The sequence below is a fragment of the Eptatretus burgeri genome, chromosome 11 (genome assembly GCF_056783735.1).
Source record: "Eptatretus burgeri isolate ZD-2024b chromosome 11, Ebu_testis_v1, whole genome shotgun sequence".
NCBI lineage: Eukaryota > Metazoa > Chordata > Myxini > Myxiniformes > Myxinidae > Eptatretus > Eptatretus burgeri.
Window position 1 is genome coordinate 64,728,831 of NC_140971.1, and position 17,500 is coordinate 64,746,330.

At 45.2% G+C, this 17,500-nt stretch overlaps 1 protein-coding gene across 5 annotated transcripts in view; it reads left to right on the forward strand.

Annotated features, from left to right (window-relative positions):
* Positions 1 to 1,324: 1,324 nt before the first annotated feature.
* The window catches only part of LOC147017243 (uncharacterized), a 230,878-nt gene continuing 214,702 nt past the window's right edge, over positions 1,325 to 17,500 (forward strand). For 4 of the 5 annotated variants that reach the window (XM_085846694.1, XM_085846698.1, XM_085846696.1 and 1 more), the window contains exons 1-4: positions 1,325 to 1,476; positions 1,885 to 2,013; positions 2,155 to 2,217; positions 7,032 to 7,146. In XM_085846694.1, coding sequence (XP_085702820.1) covers positions 1,911 to 2,013; positions 2,155 to 2,217; positions 7,032 to 7,146 — 281 coding nt within the window. In that variant the 5' untranslated portion in view covers positions 1,325 to 1,476; positions 1,885 to 1,910. The remainder of the gene's footprint in view (positions 1,477 to 1,884; positions 2,014 to 2,154; positions 2,218 to 7,031; positions 7,147 to 17,500) is intronic. The other variant, XM_085846695.1, reaches the window with a different exon arrangement.

The window sequence follows — 17,500 nt, forward strand, 5'->3', positions numbered from 1 at the left end:
GCGCATCAATCGGAACCAGCGAATCCCGGACCTGAATCCCACTGTTGCTCCGAATTGCCAGGACTCACCGCGATGCACCTGCCGAGAGGGGCGCACGACTCTTCGCGAACAACAACGTGTTCCGCTCATCCCCATCGGGTTCGTACACCACCTCGCGCATCGTCCTTTGTTACCTCCACCGTAAGCTTGGTGTTAGCTTCGTGGTTAGAGTGGCTAGGGTGGTTGCCTTGTGGATTTTCGGGTCTTGAGTTTGAGCCTTGTTTTCCGCTGAATTAACACCAGGTGGGGGTCTCCTCAGCTCGTCATCCTTCTGAGGTCGGCGAAATGAGGCACAGCATCAGCGGCACAGGCGTGCTCGAACAAAATGATAGCTGCCCGGCAGCGAAGAAGAATAAGAATAATAATAATAAGAATAATAAGAATAATAAGAATAATAAGAAGAAGAATAATAAGAATAAGAAGAATAATAAGAAGAATAATAAGAAGAAGAATAATAAGAAGAATAATAATAAGAAGAATAATAATAAGAAGAATAATAATAAGAAGAAGAAGAAGAAGAAGAATAATAAGAAGAAGAATAATAAGAAGAAGAAGAAGAATAATAAGAAGAAGAATAATAAGAAGAATAAGAAGAAGAATAAGAAGAAGAATAAGAAGAAGAATAAGAAGAAGAATAAGAAGAAGAATAAGAAGAAGATCATCTCCCCCTAACGTCCTTTTATAACACGTCGAGGAAGCAAGGAACGGTTCACCAATTACGTCCTCGACGGTGATTCAATAACTTCCAAATTCCAAATCGGAAATTCCAAAATAACTTCCAAATCCAAAGGTGTGAAATTGCAAACTTTGCTCGAGGACGCTCGGCGCAGGGAGAACACCCATCATGGGGACACCACGTGCGATGGGAAAAGCGCAATTCGTCGCTGTGACTTGGGGCGATCTTGCAGGAACTTCTGGGTCGAGTTTACAGTTCCGTGAAAACTTTTTTCATGGTCCAAAAATAAGTGCGCTTGGTCCGATCAGTCACCCACCCCCACCCCAGCTCAGCTCAGCTCTTGCGATGTTGAAGACCCCTGTGTGAGCCGGGGGACGCTCGTCGCGCCTTGACCACCGATTTCTTACACTGAACACATTTCCAAAAGGCGTGAAACAAGCTATAATTACCGGTCGTGGTGGTGGTTTAGTGATCATCCTTTCTCCGATATCGGTACGGCTGTTTAGCCCCGAAGGTGACTGTAGGGTAGGGGAGGAGGAATGGGGGTGGGGGTCGAGGAAGGGTGGGGGTTGAGGAGGGGGGTGGTGGTAAGGAAACGGACAGGGAGGAGGAGGAATCGCCATTCGTGCCTTCGTAAGGCTGGTGATCCTTTGCCACCGCACATCGCCTTTACCGTGGACCCCCAGATCCGAGTCGGCTTGCTCGCACAGCCGTGACTCCATTAAAGAGCCCCGGACTACGTACGGTTCCCACGCATCAAGGTACGCACGACGCACCGTTCAAAGCACAAGATCTCCTCGACACCCGGACACACGACCCTCCTCTCTCCAATTCTTGGATCCTCTTCTCAAGACCTCGGGGTCACGTGTCGCAAAAGCAAAAAAAAAAAAATAACGACGGTTTTGCAGGTAATCTGTAAAAACTTCCAAAAGCGACGTCATTTGGCGAAGACCGTCCCACGAGCGGTGATTTCACCCAAGATGTGCCATCTGGGACGGTTGGATGTAAAATCACAAAATGTCATTATAAACTGTTTAATTGTTTATGACTGTCATTCCACAAGGATGTTATCGATTATTATTATTATTATTATTATTATTATTATTATTATTATTATTATTATTATTATTATTATTTTTTCGACCGATTGCTCTTTAATTGTTGTGCAGGGGAAAGTGCGCAACAGCTGCGCAGGATGCGCCCCGTAAGTTGCAGCGCTTGCAGCTGTTGGTGGTGCTGCTCGATCGGAGCTGCTGTGCTCTTGTTTGTGACGTGCACGGCCAGTGCGCACACCGCAGGTTATTATCATTTCCGCCACAAACAAACCCATACTTAACCGTCGAGTTCCGCCGGAATCGATGCCTCAAATGGAGTCGAGTGATTCTTCTTTCTTCTCTTTAATTGCTACATCTCACTTTTTTTTTTGTGTCCACCTGCAGACACAACATGTCCGCTGCTCCCTGAACCGCTTACCGAACGGACAGAAGGTGAAAGGAGTCGAGGTAACTTTACCCCTTAAAATCTCATGCTACTCTCACGGACCTTTCGTTAGAATATGGTTTTCAGGAAAAGAAGCGACATTTGATGTCCGTCTTCAATTCAATTTTGTGTGTGACATTTCAAAAATCTTCTCAACAAAACGATTCCACAAATGCAACACATACCGACGTTTTATTTTACAATGCACACCGATGTGTATATGGCATCACTCACTCCACGGTTTGAGAAATTTCTGAGGATGTTTTAAAGACTCGATAGCTCGGTGGACTGTTGTCGCATGAGCAATGACGTCCTTGGGTTTGAGTCCTGAGTTGACTCAGAATTTTTTCACACCAGCCCCATGCAGGAGTTTATTCCAACTTTGTTAAATATAGATTTTACATATATATATATATATATATATATATATATATATATATATATATATATATATATATATATATATATATATATATAGTTTTAAAAAATATATTGTTACGGTTGTGGAAATTTGCATTACACCATAAAGAGTCCTCAGGTGAGATATCTCGGTAAGTTCATGTGTAGTTAGCCCAAACCTGTTGTATCGAGGGAATATGTGTGATTCATCCAGGCTGCAACGCTTTGAGTTAGCCATTTTTTCTTTCTCTGTTGTTATTTTCGACCATTAATCCCCCAACAACTCAAACACCACCACCTTCGCCTCTTTACCTCCACAACTCCATCCTGCAAACATCGCTTCACCGCCATTCTCAAACGACACCCACCAACAACTCAAACGCCACCACCTTCGCCTCTTTACCTCCACAACTCCATCCCGCAAACATTGCTTCACCACCATTCTCAAACGATGCCCGCCAACAACCAAACTCCCACCACCTCTGCCTTTCTACCACACGCCGTGCCATGGGCTGTGAATGCGTTCCTTTCGCTTCGAAAAGCGGATCAGGAATGCTTCACACCCCCTTCTCATCCGCCCAATGACTGAGCATCGGGTAGTGTAGCCCCGTCTCTGAACCCGCTGTGAATGCGTTCCTTTCGCCCCGAAAAGCGGATCAGGAATGCTTCACGCCCCCTTTTTGCCCGACCAATGGCTGAACAGAGGGTGGCGTGGCCCCGCCTCCAATCGCGTTTTGATCCGTATATTTGCATATAGGCTCCTTCTGAGGCCTATAAAGATGCGAGCGCAAGGCGACTCGAGAGGAGTTGCAAAGGAGTTGAGTGCGGGGAGTTGCAGAGAAGTTGGAGGGAGTTGGAGTTCGCGCGGTTCGGTTGCGGGCGGCTGGTCGAGTTCAAGTTCAAGTCAAGGGAAGACGGCGGTTGGCAACGAGGTTGCAGTGTGGGGGTCGCTCGTCTCGTCGCGGGGTCCAAGCCAGCCAGCCATTCCCCTCTCCCTGAGCATCAGCAATTTCCCCCCCATCCGCGCTGAGATAGTGCCAGGCGGAGCCCCGTTCCTCCCCTACACATGGTGCCAACAAAACCGCTCGCGCCGACCACGCCAGGGCCACGGAGTCGGGGCGCAGCTGCGTGAACATTGCGGCTTGCCCACCATCGCGTCACGAGGACGCGGGTAAGACCTTCCCGGTCTCGTGGACCTGGCATATCCTCCAGGATCCACGTACATTTGGTCTACGGACCTGTCTGCCTCCTTGCCTATGAGGGTGGCTTTATTTCTTTTGGGTTGAATGCATGCTGTGGCGCTGTGTCCAATAAGTAGAACTGCTTAAGTTTATGTGCCTGTACATTGCCCCTTTTATTCGGTGTAACTCTTTCTATTACATTTGCTTTTGTTGCATGACTGTATGGCTGTATATACGTGCTTGTCTGTGTGTGTGTAAATAAAGTGCATGGTGTGAACTGTTTTCCCGCTTTGCTTCGTCTCCTTCCTTTTATTGAATCTCCATCATGCATCACGTAAGGGATTGATAGTGGGTCTAAAATGCCCGGTAAATAATCCTAACCGTTGAGGTCGACGATAACTCCGCTCGGTTATCCCTGCTGCACGGAACGAGCCGCTTAAGCAGTTCGTGTCCGAAGTCGACCTGCGGCGAGGTACGATCGCCCGGTCGACCACTCGCGCAGATACTTAGGTAGGTCGAATTTGGCGAGCAACCCTATCCTGCGCGGGTGGACAATTGGCATGATCGTGGTGAGGTTAAACCCCCACCCGTGACTGGCTCCGGGCGGTAGTTCCCGGAGGGTCATGACTGAATTGTCCGTCCGGTGGGCGACGTGTCGCGATTCAAGTTACGTGGCCGATCGCACGCCGGCGGGCACGAATTCGCAACACTGGTGTCAGGAGTGGGATACGAACTCATCCCCCTCCTCGCAACACTGGTGTCAGCGAGCGGGAAACAAACTCTCCCATCTCCAAGCTAAATTCACGGGAATCGGTTCAGGGATGAGAGGAGCGACCCCCGATTCCCTCCAAATTACGAGCCAGCCAAATTAATCTCTTACGTGAAATAAGATGGCGTTTCAAGGCGAGCGAGTGCCGGGGGTAGAAATGTATATGTGTAGTAATGTAGGATCCATGGCGCAGGATGGTACTACTTGTAATTACAATCCGTGGGGAAGCTCAACCCAATATTCTGAGCATGGACTTTATCAGCAAACTGAGTCGCATAATGGCGGCGCGATCGAACCTCAGCGCAGCACGGAGCGAGTGGCCATTTATGGCGCGGCGAATGGCGTGACACGAGGCGAGTGCTCCCAACAACCGTTTCAAACCACGTGGGCATGGCAGGTGAGGTCAAGCGCGCCTACGCTGGACGTTGGCGGGCTTTGGAAAGAATTGAAGGAAGAATGGAGGACCGAGCTCAAAAAAGAAAAACAGAAACACGAGCTCGAAGTAAAACAATTTAAGAAAGAACTATTGGAGAAGTCAAGACAGGGAAAAGTGGGGGAAATAGAATTGAGGATCCATAAGTGGGAACAAGGGACGAGCGAGATGAGAAAGAGAATGGAGGAGGAGCGAATTGGTCACTCCAGTGATAGAAAGCACATGGAAGAAGAATGGGAAAAAAAAGTTGGAAGAAAGAGAATGCGAACACAATTTGGAATTGGAACAACTGAAGGAAGAGGTGAGAACAGGCAATCAGGAATGAGAAAGCCTAGAACGGAAGATAAAAAGAGGAGAGGAACATCTGGAGGAAAGGATGGAGGAATTGCTGGAAAAGTCAGTGCTACTGGAGCGAGAGGTAAGGGCAGGCCAGATTAAAAGAGAAACCCTGTCTTTTTATCCCCCGCCACGTGGAGGAAGAGGGATATTGTCGTCACCCGGGTCGTCCCTCCATCCGTCTGGCTGGCTGGGCGTCAACATTTATAGCTTGAGTGTGATAACTCATAAACTGTTCACCATATCGATTTGAAATTTGGGTCACACATGTACCACCTGAAAAGGAAGGACCCTATTGATTTTGGGCATGGCCGGATCCAAGATGGCCGACTGGGGCGGCCATCTTGAAAAACATGTTTTTTGTAATAAATGGAAAACCGATTATTTGATTTCAATTATTTTTGGTTACTACGTTCCTCACCCCTGGGGAACTTTTTCCAACATGGTTTCGGCCCGCTCGGACATCCAATCTGGCCGCCAGGCAGCCATGTTGAAAAAAACGACGTTATCGCGATATAGGCTCTAATGTTTACTTACGAAATCTAAAGATTTCGTAAGTATATTGATGACTTCCGTCCTCTGTTTGTGTGTTTGTTTGTTTGTGTGTGTGTGTGTTTGTGTGTTTGTTTGTAGGCACGATAACTCGAACGGAAGAAGATACCAATGTCAAATTACACCAAGTGATTCAGGAGGATGATTGCTCGTGCTGATTAGATTTTGGTCAAAGGTCAAGGTCACAGTGAGGTCAAACATTCCATTTTTGATGGTTTGGTACAGAATCATCGTATAAACTTATGGTTTGCGTCGCTACCTTCTCTAGAGACAGCTTTTATTAGACAAGGTCAGAGGTCAAGTTGACAATTTCGTAAGTACCAGTCTATGACTGCTTGTTTTCTTATTGGTGTCTTGTTTCCAATTCACCTCCCTCATGATCTGGAATATGTATGACCTTTGTCAATGGCAGGGGATTCCCCATCTCTGATGGGTATGTTTTACTTGTTTTCTACCATTCTGTTCCTCAATCATGATTCATTTGTTGAACAATAACAGCTTGCTGTTCCTCATGTATTGTATTAAGATTTAAAGGATGTTGTCCGTTTTGCAAATTCCACAACACCTTGGACTCCGTTCTTCATGGAGGTTTTGATCCTTTCAGCAAAGACCCTCACCAAACAGTGGGTCCATGCAGTCTGTGATATGCATACACACACACACACACACACACACACACACACACACACACACACACACACACACACACACACACACACACTGATAAAGAGAGAAATTGTGGTTTAATGGGATCAAATTTGACAAATAAGGAGAGCTACGTTGTCTTGACAAGAACATTTTTTTCCAATGCTCCTCAATCATGAGATTCATTTGTTCAACCATTTGTACACAATACAATTGGACCAACCACGTTACCTGTGATACTTAGCCAATGCAAAAGAAATACTTGCATATGCATTGTAGCTCTATAGAATAAGGTAATCACATATTTTTTTCACATTGAGGGCCAATCTTGTAATCATGTGGCAGCATACTGTCAGCTCTCGATGGCAATGATTGTGGAAAATTTCATAAGATTCGCCCATTAAATTGTCTACAATATGCAGTACATGTAGACAAATGCTGTACAAAGGAAAGTTGACGTTTTTATGTTCATATCAACTAACTGTTCATCACAGAGAATATATATTTCTAATTATTTCACAGGTTATGACGTCATGAAACACATCATGAACTCTGCCGGAAAGTCCAATACAAGCGGTGATTTAAAGACCATCGTTGGGACAAAACTCTACAAAGTACGGGCTGTTTACAGCACCAGGTGAGTATAGACCCCTTTTCCTGCAGATGGGTGGCTCCTAGTATTATAGCCCACATCGATCCGCCTGTGGCCCAGCATAGCAAGTCTTGGTACAAACTGCATACACCAGTGGCACAACACAAATAACGTGATCGCACCATGGGGCTTGACATGTCATCATTCCAAACAAACTAACGCATTAATGTCAAACACAGCCAAGTCATTTGCCCTTCACACTGATGTTTTACATTTTCTCGATGTATAGCATGCATCGGTTTGCTTTCGGGTTTCGAAGAAACTTTGCGCTGTTTTTAATCGGTGAATGGAACTTCGTAGTCAGTGGAGCATTCTGTCATGATTTTTTTTTTTTTCAAGAGGAAGCGGGTATGATATTGTGACCGCAGTATCAAGGCCCACTGTGTAATCGTTTTAAAATTTAACTCACAAACATATGATATGACAAAGACTGACATTACTTTGTAACAAATCAAAAAAAAATTTTGTTTTTCTGACCAAACATAAAACTTATTATGGTAAAAAAAAAGAAGACTTTGGCTGGAGGATCAAGATTAATTGTTGGGTTATATTGGAGAGCTAACGGCATTTCGACATTCTGTGTGTGCACAAGTTACAAACTAGTCTCGCAGCTTTTGCATGAAAAATATATGCACATTGCTCCGTGGGTAACTTTGGCCACAGCTGAGCAAAGCGACTTACTATCTCAGGAGTCACAAATTAGGCAGAGAGACATCGATGTGACGTGTGCATCATTTATGAATACACTTTGGGGACTTGCTAGGTATCCAGTGAAACAGTTCCGAGGTATTTTCTGCAGCACATGGGATACACGCACACGCACACGCACACGCACACATCTACAGTATATATTTGCTCTTCACTCTCGGATGTTCGCTCTCATTGATGAAAACAGGAAAACCAAGAATATATATATATATATATATATATATATATATATATATATATATATATATATATATATATATATATATATATATATGTATATGTTGTGGTTCTACAAAACCACATGCCTCTGAGGCAATGGCACCCAACATACAGTGATGCCTAGACAGTTATTCCATTAGTCTTTGTGCAGCTCGACCTCCCCTCATGTCCAGTGGGTTGACGGGGCGACATATTTTGCGTGCTTCTCAAAGTTAGATCTATTAACTATCTCTATCTACGATTCTGATTTAGCCTGGTATTGGCGCAATGGTTAGGGCAGCGGCTTGGGATCCAAAAGGTCCTGAGTTCAAGTTGGGCCATTGAATTAATACACCAGGGGGTTGACTCAGCCTGTCATCCTTCCGAGGTCGGCAAAATGAGTACCAGAATACTGGGCCGGTGTATACCCCGGTTAAAATAGGTGTACCATATCCCTGTGTCGTAAGAGGCGACCAGGGTTGCTCAGGAAGGGCATCCGGTGTAAAATATGTGCCAAATCACTATGCGGATCATACGGATGATCCGCTGTGGCGACCCCTATCGGGAGCAGCCGAAAGAAGTAGAAGAAGAAGATCTACGATTCTGATTTCTACCCCAACCCTTTCCTTTTAGCCATGGTACAAAACAAGCAAGCACACACGCCATTCAAAATGCAATTGAATAATAAGCACACGACGATGCCCCCTATGGCTTGGAACCACCACACTCCCTCCATTAAACACTTCACACTATACCGCACGGGCATCGCCGCCATTATTTCATTCAAATCTGCACGCCAATTTCCAACTGGCATCTAAACTTACTTCACACCTTGCTCACCAAACCTTACCACTTCTACCACAAACGCCACCCACACATGGGAAAATATTCCCGCACCACCTCGTACCACTGCATCGCTACATTTGGCCACTATACAAAGGTGTACTGCACGACTTGGACTGTCCTCGGGACTGTGGGATGTGGGGACGAGCAACAGACATTAATTGCTCGACCGTATCTCACAGAGGATGTCCCGGATGTCCCGGGTGGGCACGCAGAATTGATATGTCCCTCGTCCAGTCGCCAGACAATGGCAAGAGAGGGGTGGTGAGGAGGTGTTGTGGGAAGGGCGATCCGGGAGTTTAGTACGGGGCCCGGGTAGGAATTTTGGCTCATAAAGGGGGCCCATTGGTGGCGTGGCAAGTCCGTTGCTATTTGGCATTTAGACTGCACTCGGAGCACATTTAGGGCCAGGGTGCCAGCTCGAGGAGCATATCCTATGTTGAGTCGGGAGCTCCGAACCATGTTGAACCGGATGGGCGACTGAGACAGTTTCTGGCTCCGGAGCCTGGCAGGGTGTGGTGGCTAGGGCTGCTATAGCCCAATAGAGGAGCGGGATTCGGGTAACAGCGCATTACTTCCGGGTCATGACTCCACCCTTCGCCCGGGCTTATAAAAGGGGGAGCACGGAGCCATTCGCTCTCTTCTCTGCTCCTCTCTGCTCTTTGTTGCCTCCCCTTTGCTGGCTCTTCACTCGCTGTTGTGCAATTGTGAGGATGTGCTTCTTCTTGAGGGTCTGGTCCGGGGCGACTGCTGAGACTCCCAGCTGGGCTGTTAACGATCGCCACCCCCATACAGCTAGATGGACCAGTGCAGAGCGCATGTTGCCACAAGCCCCGGCAAAGTGACCAAGCCGGAGATAACACCCAACATCTCGAGGTGGGAATGCTCAGGTGGAGCGTCACACGGAGGTACACACTACACAAACAGACCTATACATGGCTAGGTTAAGGATCTTTTGCCTTGCACATCTTCTCTCCTCTCTCTCTCTCTCCACCCCTCTATCCCGTCTCCTTTGGATGGACAAAAGAGCATCATTACTGACTCGCAATCCCATTTTCCTCTGGCACGACACTGCATCCCCCAATATTGCACGACACCATACCTCCCACTCCCACACCTTAGACACCACCAGTATTCCTCCCTCCTACCTCTCCCTAAACGTACTGGGCTGCGTTGTTCCATCAACTGCGTCGGGTATTTGGAGGCTGTTTATCCTCATCTGCTCTCTTTCTCTCTGGGCTATATCTAATCGTGTGTGTGTGTGTGTGTGTGTGTGTGTGTGTGTGTGTGTGTGTGTGTGTGTGTGTGTGTGTGTGTGTGTGTGTGTGTGTGTGTGTGTGTGTGTGTGTGTGTGTGTGTGTGTGATGGTGCCTGTGATGGTGCCTGTCCTAGTTTAAGTTACGATTGTAGAAGTTATAACGGGATAAGTCTGCTCTGTCTGCTTTTGTAAATTGCTTGCCTTTTGCCACATCCGACAAATTCCTTGCTTTCCCTGCTGTACAAACGAATAAACCCAATTAAATGTGTCACAAACCTTTTCCTCGCTTGATTGTAAATAAATGCTTGTGTAGAAATGTTCCCAGCTAGTTTTTGTCTTTTCCTTCATTTGTCCAGCATGGTTCGCACTCGAGTCTCGCTGGGACGTTATCTCCCCAACGATCTGTTTCCTAGCCAGTATGATCTTGGCAGTTATGCTCGGCTGTATCTGATCTGGTAAGGTGATCCGGTTTGAGCAAGTGCGTACTGAGAGCGTATCCCCCAGTAATTAAATCTTGTGACCTTTCGGTAAATGGGATCAGACCAAGGACCCAAAATCACGTGGTTGGGTTATTGGCGTTTACGGTCGATTAGCGACCCGCCGCTTCACGAAGTTATTCATGTGCGATGACCTGCGATTCTGGAGAGTCTGGTGGGAACCCGAGGTAGCTCACCCCTCGTGGTCTTCCTCACTCCTGACCCCAGGTCCGCAACAATACATATGCCTCCATGTACAGTCACATCAAGTGTGGGTACATTTCAAATAGTGTGTTATCACTTGCTTTGACATTTGGAGGAATATTTTACATGACATAGATGCTGGTATAGAACGAGAGTCATTTGAGGTCAACATGGACGTATTATTCTACAAAATCAAAATGCATAGAGAGGTTGATGAAGCTTCACTGACATGTCAAGATATTCCCCTGCCACAGGCACGCACTTGACTCTGACCAGACAGACAGACCCTCGATGCCATGTGTGTCGAAGTCTTAAATATGAATTCCCTTATGAGAAACTTCAATCCAAGTGGAGGCCATGAGGCCCATTAAGTCTGCACAATGGTTGCCAATCTATGGTTGTTTTTCCATGCTCTATCCTTTTAAAATGCTGAGTGTCAAGCAAGGAAGCAGCACATACCATTTTAACGAAGTCTTTGGCATGATTCGGCCGGTGTCCAGTTCGAACCGCTGATCTCCCAAACTCAGAGCTCATCTTCTAACCATTACGCCATCAAATCTAGTCAAGGTGGGCAAACTGGCACATTTCAGGAAATGTGCTTTGACGTCTTCATCATTCGAAACCCCGATCAGTGCTACCCTGATGTTCTTTGAACGGTCCATAAGAGATGAAAATCATTCTAATGTGATACGTTCACCTTCATAAGGGACTTGAGGATACAGCTTTGTTACACTGGAACACTTGACTATGTTGGCTTCCATCTGAGTTTTATTTAGAATGCTTTGAACAGTGTTAATTCCACTTCCTGTGCAACTTTGTTGGGGAAAATAATGTAATTAAAAAAAAAATTCTGCATTTAATACTACAACTCATAATACCATTCCTTTCGTGCTGTAAGGCACATCGGGCTGCTGAGAGGCAGTTTCATTGGCAAGGAGTACAGTCCTGGATGGGTCACCACTTCAACACAGGTAAACCCAAATCGTTATTACACTGGGACTCATTTTGACCAAACTTCAGAAGGATGACAGGCTGAGTCAACCCCACCTGGTGTTAACTCAGAACCCTTAGGTCCCAATCCAACCACCTTAACCATGAAGCCAACACCAGGCTTGTTTCTGCATTTAACGACGTATTATTTTTTCCCCCCTTTTCTGCAATAAAAAAACAAATCCACATCAGCATTCGAGCATCCTGTACAAGGAAATACTGTAGAAAGAAGTGAAGGCACGCGAGGTCGTCATTCGTACCGTATCCCAAAAAAAATCCTCATGTTTTTTTTTTCCATTAGTTCTCTGTATTTTCAGTTCACTTTGGTACAAACCGGTCTTGTATTTTTGTGGACGATACAATATCGGGATTCTGTAAAAAGCCCATGCGCAATCTCCCAAATTTCAAACCTTTTTTTTGTGGGACATCCATCGTAGCTGTTTATGGGACCTGTTCAAATTCCCTGCTTTCCTTCCTGAAAGTCCCTGTAATGTCCATCTTTTCTTCCCCATGTTCCCCGTCCCATCCCTCTCCCTTCCACAGATCTCCTAATGTGTCTATTCCCCACTGTTTTGTCCCTCCCACTCCCGCCCCTCTTGTCTCATGCCCCCTTGATGTGCGTTGTGTGTTAGCTCTCACACGAGCCTCGACAAGGTATACAAAAAAAAAACCTGATTTTCTACACCTCAACTCCCCAACCATGCTGATTACACAGATAGCCCCAAGTATGCGATTTGGCTGAGGTATGACACAAGGGCCTATCCTTTGAGAGATGCCATTGATCTTTCGCATCCCCAACACAGATGCAGAAGAGACAGCCGACATCCCAAAGTCGACGATGTGCTCCAAGATGCAGCACAGTGTTGGGAGTGCTGGCAGTGCACCAGAGTGACAGGTTAAAGTCAATCATACCGACAGAGTTTTAACCAAGAAGAGACAGCTCGATGGCCCTGTACATCGTATTTCAGCTCTAATATTTGGTGTTACTTCCATTAGCTTTTACGAAAGAAAGCATTGTTGTTTTATGGCTTTAAAGGAGCATGACTGTTTGCGCTTGCCAGCCAGTTGTCAGTGTATCAAACTTACATTTCTCGGTAATTCCAAAGTTGTGATTATGAAAACGTATCATTGAGAGTGAAATTTGCCAAAAGTGCAGATCATTCAAAGACAGCTGGAAACATGAGCAAGGAAGAACACGATTGCCATTTCACCAAAACAAGAGCAGAATTATTATTATTATTGTTGTTGTGGCACCAAAAATGTTCTATGATCGATGAATGAAACCTGGAGTGAAATTGGTTATATAGTTTAAGATGGCCATAAAAATTTAAAACCAGAAAAAAAAATAAGTGTCTGCAGATTTCTGTCAGTTGTAATCGTCCATCAGTCTTGACAATTTCATTAACCCAACAACAACTGCATCGATAAAATAATGTTGGTTTAACCATCAAACTAGAACGACACTCTTCGACGTCATAACGTCGACCGACATGACTCTGCCCACATTCTTACATCATCATACATACTTGTACCAAGTTCGATTTAATTCCCCTTCTGCTGTTCTCAAGTATGACATGACCTCTGACCTTTGACCTGTTATGCCGAAATCTAATAAATTCATCTTTGCATCATAATATATACCGATAACAAAAGTTTTGTCAAAATCCCATCACGACTTCACAAGTCGGCACAGTAACAGAATTCTTATTTTTAACCTCACAGGACCTCTGACCTTTGACCTCTTGACCCCATAATCGAATCCCTTTATCTTTACATCATTATACATACTTCTACCAAATTTGAATCCGTTCCCTTCAACCGTTCCTAAGTTATCATGGTAATGAAAACCCATGACACACTCTGACCTTTGACCTTTGACCTCTTGATGCCAAAATATAATCAGTTCATCTTTGAATCAAAAAAATATATACTTATTCCATGTTCGGTCAAAATCCCATCACTGATATGTTTGCTTGCTGCAGGTGATGTGTCCAAGTTGCAAACAAATTATGACATATTTTCTGGTCAAAGAAGCCAGCATAGGCTACAAATGTAGTAGAGAGAAGAGAGTCTCAAGCAATAGTGGACATGTGGCCTCTGAAAGATTCACTACACTGCTCCCAGTGCACCTGCTCTGCTGCAAGGCTCTTTAGCAATGCTCTGCTGTGATTCACCTGTGCCTCAACTGCAGAGAGATCAGCCTTGATAGCTTGGGCCTGTGAGATGAGCACTGCATTCTCATCCTTGTAACATGCAATGGTTGCTTCCAGCTCACTCACCATGTGCTCATCCTCATCAGCATGTGCTCGGTTTCTCTGTGGATCACCCTCAAGTTTCATGAGCTCATTCCCTAGTGGCTCTACACATTTCAACATATCTGCATAGCTGAGTTGGGAAATTGATCATTTGACCATTGGCCCACAGGCTCGCGAGGCCCTGTTTGCCATCTCATAATTGAAGCTTGGATTCAGCGTAAAGTTTTTTTCATCACTTTGTCTCGAGTGGCGTCACTTATATCCTCGGTATTAACGTTGACAATAGTAGAAATGAAATTATCTCAAATTATCACTCGTCAGATCTTCTTTCTATCATTTGTCTCTTCACCAAACAGCAGCAGGCAGATTTATTCCAGGGCCAGCTATACAACAGCTGATGGATTTGCCTTAGATTTTACCTCCACCAGGTGCTGATTTTTTTTTTTTAATGGAACTCAGCATTTTGGGCTTCAATAACAGCTGGCTCTATTTGGTCCAAGTCAGCTGGCTCTATTTGGTCCAAGTCATCCGGCTCTACTTGGTCCAAGTCACCCGGTACACTGCGCTGCTTTTCCGCAATTGCTTCTTTTTTTTTTTTGCTTTAATGATTCCTGAATCGCTTGGCTCATCACCATCTTTTTCTCAGCTTCCTGCTGATCCTTCACCATATTCTTTAACTTGTCATTTGTGGCAGTATCCTTGGCTTCCAATTCCTGGTTCTTGATGGAAAGGTGTTTTCCTTTGAAATTTTTGTTTTTTACAAATTCTGTTACCGAGCGAGCAAAAGTTAGCTCGGTAACATAATTTTTACTTAACAGGACATTTGCCCTTTAACCTTTGACCTCTTGATGCCAAAATCTAATCAGTTAATCTGTGCATCATTATACATAAGTGTGCCAAGTTTGACTTGATCCCTTTAGCCGTTCTTAAGTTATTGTGGTAACGAAAACCTATCACGGAAGCATGGACGGACAGATGGACAGACAGTCGGACAACCCAAAAACACAATGCTTCCGTCGTGGAGGCATAATGACTTCAGTTCGTCGCTACCATTCTCAGTCGGTGCTCAGCAACATTACAACACCGATAGTGCATATATTACTATATTTATGTGAGACTTTGTAAGAAAATGCACTATAAGTCTGTGATATGGAACTGCTAGCACATGGAACTTGGTGTTATTAGGGTTAGAGTATCCATTCTGATTTGAGGAGGTCTGCAGTTCAAATCCAACCTCGGCTAAGTCCTACCAAAGACTTTAAAAATGGTACATGCTGCTTCCTTGCTTGATGCTCAGCATTTAAAGGATAGCGCATGGACAAACAACCATATGTTGGCAACCATTTCACAGGCTTTATTAGACTTATGGCCTCCTCCTGCATTGAAATTGAACTAGTACCTTGTAAGGGAGCTTATTTTTAAAAACGGTCGTCTCCATAACACGAGCAGCAGTGGAGCAAAATTATCCCTTCTTGACATTCTCTCTTGTCTTCCTGGAAATATACAAAATCCATGTGACACCTGGGTTTATTACCCCCCCCCCGCCGCCCCCCCAAAGGGGAATGTTTGAGAAACTCCCACCGAGAAAACTTGACCGATTGGGCACCCGAGGCACCAACTACCATTCTTATTGGGTCAACTCCCTCGAGACTTCCCCCTGACGTGACAAGTCTTTCCCCTAGGTGACAGCATGTTAGGTAGTCATCCCAAAGCCGAGAGGATTACATATTTCTGGAACCTTCTTCGTGGAACTCTATTATAAGCACAACCTCTCCAGTGACTTCCAGAATATTCTCGTAACTTGTCTTTTATTACATTTATGTGGAAAACCCTCATCCAGCTTGTGGGTTGTAGTAACAAGAATATGACTGGAGTGGAACGCAGAGCCTGATTTGAGTATTATTTCCGGGCCCTCACTCCCAGCTGCCGATACTAATAGTTTTTCAACAATATCTTCCTCATTTGTGAGTGTCTCCATGACCATAGCATTTACCCTTTCAATGGTTATGGGTTTTTCACCTCGAGTAGACTGGCACCAGAACGTTTGTCATCATCCACACTGTCATGACTTTGTTAAAACACTTCTTCCAGCTGACAACTTCTTCTACTTCTACCTCTTCTGCGTCTCTGTCTCTCTGTTTGTCTCTGTCTCTGTCTCTCTGTTTGTCTCTGTCTCTGTCTCTCTGTTTGTCTCTGTCTCTGTCTCTGTTTGTCTCTGTCTCTGTCTCTCTGTTTGTCTCTGTCTGTCTCTCTGTCTCTCTGTTTGTCTCTGTCTCTCTGTTTGTCTCTGTCTCTCTGTTTGTCTCTGTCTCTGTCTCTCTGTTTGTCTCTGTCTCTGTCTCTCTGTTTGTCTCTGTCTCTCTGTTTGTCTCTGTCTCTGTCTCTCTGTTTGTCTCTGTCTCTGTCTCTCTGTTTGTCTCTGTCTCTGTCTCTCTGTTTGTCTCTGTCTCTGTCTCTCTGTTTGTCTCTGTCTCTGTCTCTCTGTTTGTCTCTGTCTCTGTCTCTCTGTTTGTCTCTGTCTCTGTCTCTCTGTTTGTCTCTGTCTCTGTCTCTCTGTTTGTCTCTGTCTCTGTCTCTCTGTTTGTCTCTGTCTCTGTCTCTCTGTTTGTCTCTGTCTCTGTCTCTCTGTTTGTCTCTGTCTCTGTCTCTCTGTTTGTCTCTGTCTCTGTCTCTCTGTTTGTCTCTGTCTCTGTCTCTCTGTTTGTCTCTGTCTCTGTCTCTCTGTTTGTCTCTGTCTCTGTCTCTCTGTTTGTCTCTGTCTCTGTCTCTCTGTTTGTCTCTGTCTCTATCTCTCTGTTTGTCTCTGTCTCTCTGTTTGTCTCTGTCTCTCTGTTTGTCTCTGTCTCTCTGTTTGTCTCTGTCTCTGTCTCTCTGTTTGTCTCTGTCTCTGTCTCTCTGTTTGTCTCTGTCTCTGTCTCTCTGTTTGTCTCTGTCTCTGTCTCTCTGTTTGTCTCTGTCTCTGTCTCTCTGTTTGTCTCTGTCTCTGTCTCTCTGTTTGTTTCTGTCTCTGTCTCTCTGTTTGTCTCTGTCTCTGTCTCTCTGTTTGTCTCTGTCTCTGTGTCTCTGTTTGTCTCTGTCTCTGTCTCTCTGTTTGTCTCTGTCTCTGTCTCTGTTTGTCTCTGTCTCTGTCTCTCTGTTTGTCTCTGTCTCTGTCTCTCTGTTTGTCTCTGTCTCTGTCTCTCTGTTTGTCTCTGTCTCTGTCTCTCTGTTTGTCTCTGTCTCTGTCTCTCTGTTTGTCTCTGTCTCTGTCTCTCTGTTTGTCTCTGTCTCTGTCTCTCTGTTTGTCTCTGTCTCTGTCTCTCTGTTTGTCTCTGTCTCTGTCTCTCTGTTTGTCTCTGTCTCTGTCTCTCTGTTTGTCTCTGTCTCTGTCTCTCTGTTTGTCTCTGTCTCTGTCTCTCTGTTTGTCT